At 40.8% G+C, this 9,404-nt stretch overlaps 1 protein-coding gene across 1 annotated transcript; it reads right to left on the reverse strand.

Moving 5' to 3' along the window:
* Positions 1 to 7,039: 7,039 nt before the first annotated feature.
* Positions 7,040 to 8,278, reverse strand: LOC147031168 (uncharacterized). Its single transcript, XM_085872215.1, has one exon. The coding sequence runs from the start codon at positions 8,276 to 8,278 to the stop codon at positions 7,241 to 7,243; it is 1,038 nt and encodes a 345-aa protein (XP_085728341.1). The 3' UTR covers positions 7,040 to 7,240.
* Positions 8,279 to 9,404: the final 1,126 nt, after the last annotated feature.

Consider the following 9,404-nt stretch of genomic DNA (forward strand, 5'->3'; position numbering starts at 1 on the left):
AATGATTGAGTTGTTTATTTATTTGTGTGATCTTCACCAGTGATTGAGTTGTTTATTTGTTAAAGTGATCTTTACCAATGATTGAATTGTTATCTTGCAAAACGAAGTTTTTGCAAGATATGTTAGTCAGCTTGTATGTTTTTTTTTGTTTGTTTGTTTGTTTGTTTGTCTGTAATCACATATAAAAAATTCTGCAGAGCACAGTTATCATCGGAAATTTTTGTAACTTCGCATATCAGAGGCCTATAGAAGTCCCTTTCAGTGCACAAAATTTTGAAGGTCAAGGTCAAAGGTCAAGGTCACTTTGGCGCAAATCAGGGGAGTCGACGAAACCCTTATTTTTTGAGTAATTTTGATCGGATCGTCTTCAAACTTCATGGGAATATAGTTCATGGTCTGGCGCTCAGCTGATTATTTTTTGGTGGTGATTGGCCTTGACCTTCATGGTTAGCACCTCAGGTCAAACATATTTGACCCCAAGGTCAAATTTTCAAGTTTTAGGAACCATATCGTGTAGTACCTCAAATTGAACACCTCGATGAGTACTTTCTAGATATGTCAAGCTTGAGACATTATAACGTCATTTGGTGACGTTATGAGGCAAAAGCATATTTTTCATGGTTACTCTGTAGAACGATTCTCATCGGAATCTCACGTAGGCAGATATTCTTCAAGGAGTCGCTCCTGGTGGATAGCAGCTCTGTTCACCTCAGTGTGACCTTAAAGAAGTCACACGTGGTCACCTTTTGGCAAGATATGGGTCATTTTGTTTGTTTGTTTGTCTGTAATCACGTATAAAAAATTCTGCAGAGCACAGTTATCATCGGAAATTTTTGTAACTTCGCATATCAGAGGCCTATAGAGGTGCCTTTCAGCGCATACAATTTTGAAGGTCAAGGTCACTTTGTCGCAAATAAGGGGAGTTGACGAAACCCTTATTTTTTGAGTAATTTTTATCGGATCGTCTTCAAACTTCATGGAAATCTAGTTCATGGTCTGGCGCTCAGCTGATTAATTCTTGGTGGCGATTGGCCTTCACCTTCATGGTTAGCGCCTCAGGTCAAACATATTTGACCCCAAGGTCAAATTTTCAAGTTTTAGGAACCATATCGTGTAGTACCTCAAATTGAACACCTCGATGAATGCTTTCTAGATATGTCAAGCTTGAGACATTATGACGTCATTTGGTGACGTTATGAGGCAAACACATATTTTTCATGGTTACTCTGTAGAACGATTCTCATCGTAATCTCTCGTAGGCAGATATTCCTCAAGGAGTCGCTCCTGGTGGATAGCAGCTCTGTTCACCTCAGTGTGACCTTAAAGAAGTCACATGTGGTCACCTTTTGGCAAGATACGGGTCACCCTGCGGGTGACATTGTTTTTATTTATTTATTTGTTTGTGTGATATTTACCAATGATTGAGTTGTTTATTTGTTTGAGTGATCTTTACCAATGATTGAGTTGTTTATTTGTTTGTGTGATCATTACCAATGAATAAGTTGTTTATTTATTTGTGTGATCATTACAAATGATCGTGTAATCGGCATTCATAATCAGGGTGGCATCTCTAAATGGGGCTTGGACCCACAGCTGCTGTTGGTAATAGCCTCTATGGATATTGAGTTGTTTATTTGTTTGAGTGATCATTACCAATGATTGAGTTCTTTATTTATTTGTGTGATCTTTACCAATGATTGAGTTGTTTATTTGTTTGTGTGATCTTTACCAATGATTGAGTTGTTTATTTGTTTGTGTGATCATTACCAATGAATAAGTTGTTTATTTATTTGTGTGATCATTACAAATGATCGTGTAATCGGCATTCATAATCAGGGTGGCATCTCTAAATGGGACTTGGACCCACAGCTGCTGTTGGTAATAGCCTCGATGGATATTGAGTTGTTTATTTGTTTGAGTGATCATTACCAATGATTGAGTTCTTTATTTATTTGTGTGATCTTTACCAATGATTGAGTTGTTTATTTGTTTGAGTGATCTTTACCAATAATTGAGTTGTTTATTTGTTTGTGTGATCTTTACCAATGATTGAGTTGTTTATTTATTTGTGTGATCTTTACCAATGATTGAGTTGTTTATTTGTTTGAGTGATCTTTACCAATGATTGAGTTGTTTATTTGTTTGTGTGATCATTACCAATTATTGAGTTGTTTATTTATTTGTGTGATCATTACCAATGATTCAGGTGTTTATTTATTTCTGTAATAATTTCCAATGATTGAGTTGTTTATTTATTTGTGTGATCATTACCAATGATTGAGTTGTTTATTTATTTGTGTGATCTTTACCAATGATTGAGTTGTTTATTTATTTGTGTGATCTTTGCCAATGATTGAGTTGTTTATTTGTTTGTGTGATCATTACCAATGAATAAGTTGTTTATTTATTTGTGTGATCATTACAAATGATCGTGTAATCGGCATTCATAATCAGGGTGGCATCTCTAAATGGGACTTGGACCCACAGCTGCTGTTGGTAATAGCCTCGATGGATATTGAGTTGTTTATTTGTTTGAGTGATCATTACCAATGATTGAGTTCTTTATTTATTTGTGTGATCTTTACCAATGATTGAGTTGTTTATTTGTTTGAGTGATCATTACCAATGATTGAGTTCTTTATTTATTTGTGTGATCTTTTCCAATGATTGAGTTGTTTATTTGTTTGAGTGATCTTTACCAATAATTGAATTGTTTATTTGTTTGAGTGATCTTTTCCAATGATTGAGTTGTTTATTTGTTTGAGTGATCTTTACCAATGATTGAGTTGTTTATTTGTTTGAGTGATCTTTACCAATGATTGAGTTGTTTATTTGTTTGTGTGATCATTACCAATTATTGAGTTGTTTATTTATTTGTGTGATCATTACCAATGATTCAGGTGTTTATTTATTTCTGTAATAATTTCCAATGATTGAGTTGTTTATTTATTTGTGTGATCATTACCAATGATTGAGATGTTTATTTATTTGTGTGATCATTACCAATGATTGAGTTGTTTATTTATTTGTGTGATCATTACCAATGATTAAGTTGTTTATTTATTTGTGTGATCATTACCAATGATTGAGTAGTTTATTTATTTGTGTGATCGATACCAATGATTGAGTTGTTTATTTATTTGTGTGATCGATACCAATGAATGAGTTGTTTATTTATTTGTGTAATCGATACCAATGATTGAGTTGTTTATTTATTTGTGATCATTACCAATGATTGAGTTGTTTATTTATTTGTGTGATCATTACTAATGATTGAGTTGTTTATTTGTTTGAGTGATCGTTCCCAATGATTGAGTTGTTTATTTATTTGTGTGATCTTTTCCAATGATTTAGTTTCTTTATTTGAGTGACCGTTACCACTGGGAACGGACGTCACTGAGACCCGAGGCTGAATGGACACGACCGGGCTCCGAGGCGGAACGGATGCAACCAGGCCCCGAGGCAGAATGGCCGCATCTGGGGCCTGAGACAGAACGGACGCAATTGGGCGTAGAGGCAGAACAGATGCGAACGGGTCCCGATTGGTGGAATGCATGCGACCAGGCCCCGAGGCGGAACGGACGCGACCAGGCCCCAAGAGCTGGAATGGATGCGACCAGGCCCCGAGGCAGAACAGATACGACCAGGCCCCGAGGCAGAACAGATACGACCAGGCCCCGAGGCAGAACAGATACGACCAGGCCCCGAGGCAGAACAGATGTGACCATGCCCAAAGAGGCGGAATGGATGCGACCGGGCCCCGAGGAGGAACGTAGGCAAGCGGGCCCCAGGCGGAACGACATGACCAGGCTCCAAGGAGGAACGAACGTTACTGGGACCCGAGGCGGAACGGATGCGACCGGGCCCCAAGGCAGAACGGATGCAAAAAGTGATTGAGATTGTACTTTGGCAATGACTTCATGGCATTCCCAATCCATGTCGAAGCAAAGCATTTGTTTGTGTGATCCTGATCCTGATCTCTGTTTGCATGGTGCTTATTTATTTTTGAAATTATTTTCCTTCTGCCTCATCTCGGCAGGCAAAGATGGTGTCAGAGCCCTGCAGTCCAGTGTGTACCAGCTTGTGGAAACGCGAAGCATTGATGTCAACCTCAGGATTGTTTCACTGAAGGAACCCGACTCCAAATGAAATGATTCAATCTCCAAATGATCCGTTTGATCGTTCGATTGGCACTTGTTTGTTTTGTTGCAAAGTAAAACTGGTGAATAGGAAAGGATGATTTCAGGAAAATGTTTTTATTAATCGTTTATGAAGGGTATCTATGGATTGTTCACGTTTGTAGTACCCATTGTGTATTCGGTTTGATTTCCGCTAAACCCTCGGGGATGTCGTTCTCAGTCTTTCTCCTGGTGATGAGCTTGGCAGTAAAGGGATGTCATACATGATGGAGTGTCCATTTTGTAAGTGGTTTGTGTGATGACTTACCTTGTACCTTTGTCTGCAGGAACGCCTCATCAGCCTCGATATAGCCGACGAGTTCGTGGACGAAGCACAGAGAACATTTCCCAAGACATAGACACAGAGACGAGTTGTGCAATTGATTGTATATCTGTGTTGGTTCGTCCGTTATGCGGACACGAGCGAAGGTGTACATGTGGGAGTGTGATCGTCTCGAGCTGCTGCTCCAATCAGGTATTCAGGTGTTCTTGTCTTTGTCCACAAAATACCAAATAGTAATCGGCTTTGTGGACTGATACACTAAAATGCTCCGCCATTTACTGCTGAACCACATGGTCTCCAACTCTGGCCTTGTCTGGTCATTTTTGATGCATTATGTTTATGTATGACTACATTTGTCCTTTTTTTCCTTATTTTGAACATTTTTCCTCCTTTTTTCCACAATTTTGGAATACCTGAATGGTATGATAACTCCTTGTGTGGTTTTCTTATTCAAAGAAACACCAAGGCAAGGTTTTGTTTGTAAAAAAATTCCACCTGTATGTATCGTGTCATGCCGTCGTCTATCGACAGTATGCTCGATCAGTGTTGAAGTTTGCTGAACATATCGATGACGATTATGGTTTTCCCCGAGGATAATCACAGTTGATGGTGATGATAATGTCACAACATTGCGAGTTTGCTCTCACAACCACAACGGCACATCATCATCATCGGGTATTCCTCTAAAGGTGCATTCCCGTTTGTTACTCTTCTTACCTATTTGCTGCTGTTGAAACGGAAACTCTATTTGCAGATGCTGTTGCCTTGTCTGTGTACCCAACCCCTCACTCCCTACGCCTACCTGACAGCAAACACCACCTGTGGATGTTTAATTGAAGCCTTGTGATGTAACTTTAATCCATAAAGTATGGAGTGCTACTCTCCCCTCCGATGGGCTGGTTGGTGTGTGTACCTCACACCTCTCTCTCTCTCTCACCTGGATGCAGTGGAAGCTCTCTCCTAACACTCTAAACATCATTAGCATGTTCTACAAGGAGATGCACGGGGCTCGTCATTTTCTCTTCACAGACAGGTTGCAGGCCTCCCTTCCTGTCTGGTTTCCTGTCCTCTTTCATCCCTCTGTCCCTCCCCAGATCCTCTGTCTCCTATGAGACCCTTCAATTTGTGAAGCAACTCCTTATTTTACCGGTATATTATGGTCTTTGCGAAACAACTTGGTGCAGCCTTCGATCCAAGATGGTAAATAATCAGAATGTCAATCATTAGCCATCGCTGCTGATCTTCTTTCACACCAGTGCAGATTCATCAGATGCCACTTGATGACCTTAATCTTTAATTAATCTTTCCTCAGCTTCTTCATTGCAAAACCATCCTCGTTAAACAATCATGGTTAAACCTCAGATGTTAACATGAATGCACCCCATTTTCCCCACTAATCACGATGAACCCCACACTCCTGATTTGTACTCGAGCACAATTGTCATTACCTAATTGTACATTGTACAAGGACTATGAAGTCTAGCCATGACTCGTGTGGAAGAAATGTTTTGTGATCCACTCCATAATGCTCGGTGTCCATGCGCAGAAACCCCTGGAGATCGCCATCTTCAAGGCATGAGAACTGCTATTGTGCGCGCACGGCAAGGATTGTTACCTAAAATGGCTCAAAAATCTTCTAGAAGAAGCCGAAAGTATTTTGAAAAGTGCCTGAGAGAAAGCTGGAGTGTTCACATCTCCACAACGAAAGAGTTCAAGGGAGACACCTTGTCTGGTTTGGGTGCTTCGTAACGTCGATGGGAAGGTCGTAGTTGGGGTTTGTGAATGAACGCACGGGATTAATTTAAAATTAAGAGCACAGTTCCACTGGGCCATGCGCGATGTGAGAGGCCGTGTAATAACTCACCTTTTTCTCATCTTTCTTCCTTGCTTATCGACCCTTCTGGTGACTATTCTGATTTGGCGCCAATGTGATGTATAGAATGTTAGGTCTGTATAAATTATAATTGATTGGTTTAAGTAGAGGACCTGGCTTAGACATGTATGCACTTAATTTAGGAGTGGATAACTCAACTGTTTTAGGCTAATATGACCCCAAGGAACAACTTGGGATGTGTGCCAAAATCTCTATCCAGGACGAACAGCCCGAAAATGACTACGCCCTTTTTAAAATGACCATACCCTTTTTCATCGAAAGTTCTACTTCTGACATAGCTCTATCTTCTAAACCGTTGGAGCTACAGATTTTCTGAGGTGCTCAAAATGTTCAGAATGGCCATGTTTATTTATTTATTTATTTATTTAGGGGGGGTCATATAAGAGTGTAAAATTTCTAATTTGATATTTTTTATAAGAAAATGGCTAGAAACCGTTTTATTTACCATACTTATGACCATACATACTGGAATTGCCATATATTTATTAACTTAAACTTTCTGGACTTCGAGCAAAGTTAGAAGATTTGTGTCATCTACTAGAGTTGAACTGACAATTTGGAATTTGAACAATACAAGGGATTTTTTAAAAAGAAAGAAAGCGAGCATTTGATTAATATAAAGAAATTGTATTTTCAATCATTTACATACTATTAAATCAATGGAATGTTAACTTAAAATGAAAACTAAAAAACAAAACTTATTACTTTAGTAGGCAGCAGTATCGAGAGAGCTTAAATGTTTCAAAGATCAGCAGGGAAATTGCCCAACCACCAACAATACAACTTTTAAAACCACATTAATACTGTTTATGTGTCACATAAACCAGGGTCAGGAACATGAAGAGTAACACAACAGAGTCCAGGTATGAGGATGATGAGCAGTGTTCATTCAGTGATAGGGTTTTTACAACAATCACCTCCCTTGCATTTGCAGTACTTGCAACACTTGATCCCAGCTACCCTGCAGGAACACCCATTTTTGCGAGCACACTTGCCACATGTGCAGGGATTTGGCAGGCCTTTGGGTTTGGAGATCACAATCTCAGGGACTAATAAACTGCCCCTTCTTACAAACCCATAAGACTCGGCATTCATAATCAGGGTGGCATCTCTAAATGGGGCTTGGACCCACAGCTGCTGTTGGTAATAGCCTCTATGGATATGTTTCCTTGCATTAGTTGAGGTGCAAGTGGTTCTCTCAAAGTCCATCTTGAGGGCATTGCTATCAAATGCAGTGAGACGCAGGTCGTCAAATGTCTCCAGGTCTGTTGATGGTTTGAGACACTTGACCAAGAATGTCTCTGCCATCTGTATTGCACTTTCTGCTAGCTGGGGACAGTCAAAATTCAGGATCAGAGAGGAATTTCCTAGTTTGCGGACAGCATTCAGGGCTGCAAGTTTAGTTGATATCTTGCTGGTTGTATCGCACCCAGTTAGCGCATGGAGTGCTGGGAGACACTTTGTGAGCTCGTCTCCCAGTGCTAAGCAGATATCGTGGAGTGGTAATATTGATCTTTTCACTCCTGAGTTGCGGACGAGCCAAAGCTCTTGGAGGCCAAGATCTCTCCAATTGACTGTGATGTGGTATAACAGGCACACAAAGACATCTGTGTTACCTGATGACAGCGTCATGGATGTAGGTCCTGACCGGTGACTTAGAATGTCCTGCACATGGAACATCATCCTGTCATCAGCTTCCTCGTGTGTGCAGTTGAGCCGAGGGAATGGAGAAGCACACCCAGCTGACACCATCCATGCCTGTGGTGATGTACTGAGGTATAGAGGTTTGGTTCCGTGGTAATTGGTGGTGAGCCACTCAACATAGAATGCCTGGAAAGCAGTTTTGCTGATGGAACAAGACCAAAACTTCTCTAATACCACTGGAACATTTTGGTTTGGTGATATCACATCAAGGACAACCATTTCTTTTGACTTTCTTCTTCTCCCCCTCTCTCCATTCTTGATGCTGTCCTCTCTGTAAGCATCAAAAACGATATGGATCTCATCACAGTTGTGCCCAGCTTTGGTGACCATAGATGTCAAGGCAATAGCAAAGTCATGGAATGTCTTGACGGGCGGATCAAGCTTCTTCCAGGAGACCTTTCTCACCAAGGCCATGAAGTCGATAATGATGGCGTGGGTTTGTGGGGAGGTTTCTGGCCCTTTTTTTATCTATTAGTGGGCACAACTTCAGCATCTCAGTCCCAAGTTGTGATTTGGTACTGTTCCTCAAGTAACCATCTTCGTCAACCAAGAAGAATGCAGAGTTGGTGATCTCATGCTTGAGTATCTCCTCAACAGTGAACCCCCGGTGACTCCCATACTCAATAAACATGAGAGCTTTGATTGTCTCATCTTTGATGTCTGCTTTGGGAGCCAATTTCAAGGTGGTATTCGGGGAGGTGAACTTGATTTTGCTAATAGTTGAGTGTATCGATGTCGACCTATTTCTGAGTCGATCATCGATAAAATTATCACAAGCAGTGCTGCCCTCCTTGATACAGCACAACAACTTGTCTGCATTTACATTGGTCACAATTTCTCCAGTGAGAACATTCTTCAGTGCTACCTGGTCTTGTAGAGGACTGCATACCTTCAGGAGATACTCCTCTATGTCTTGCACCATCCCAACTATCTCAGTTGCAGTACTTGGGTTGAAGTCGTGGTGAAGTGAGAGTTCTCCTTCGACATCATCCTTCATCTTCAGGTCAACGTACTGGTCTTTTTTATGCTTGATAATTCCCCACAGAGCTACTGCTTCCTTCTTTCTGCTGACCCCAATGATCCCCCCACTCACTTTGGCAGGCCGATTGTAGCACTGCTCTAGCGCCTGGTCAAAAGGCACTCCACTACCTTTATTGGTGGTGTTCATGACAAATCCACCATTCATGTAGGAGTTGTAGAGGAGTGGGAACTTCTCCTTCAGTTGATAGCAGTCCTGGATGGATAAGTCGTTCTCTCACTCTCTCTCTCTCTCTCCGGATCTTGTAGCACTGGTGTTATGAATAAATCAAAAGCAGGCTGAGTGAGTGATAATAGGGTGCATAGA

The sequence above is a fragment of the Eptatretus burgeri genome, chromosome 3, assembly GCF_056783735.1.
Source record: "Eptatretus burgeri isolate ZD-2024b chromosome 3, Ebu_testis_v1, whole genome shotgun sequence".
NCBI lineage: Eukaryota > Metazoa > Chordata > Myxini > Myxiniformes > Myxinidae > Eptatretus > Eptatretus burgeri.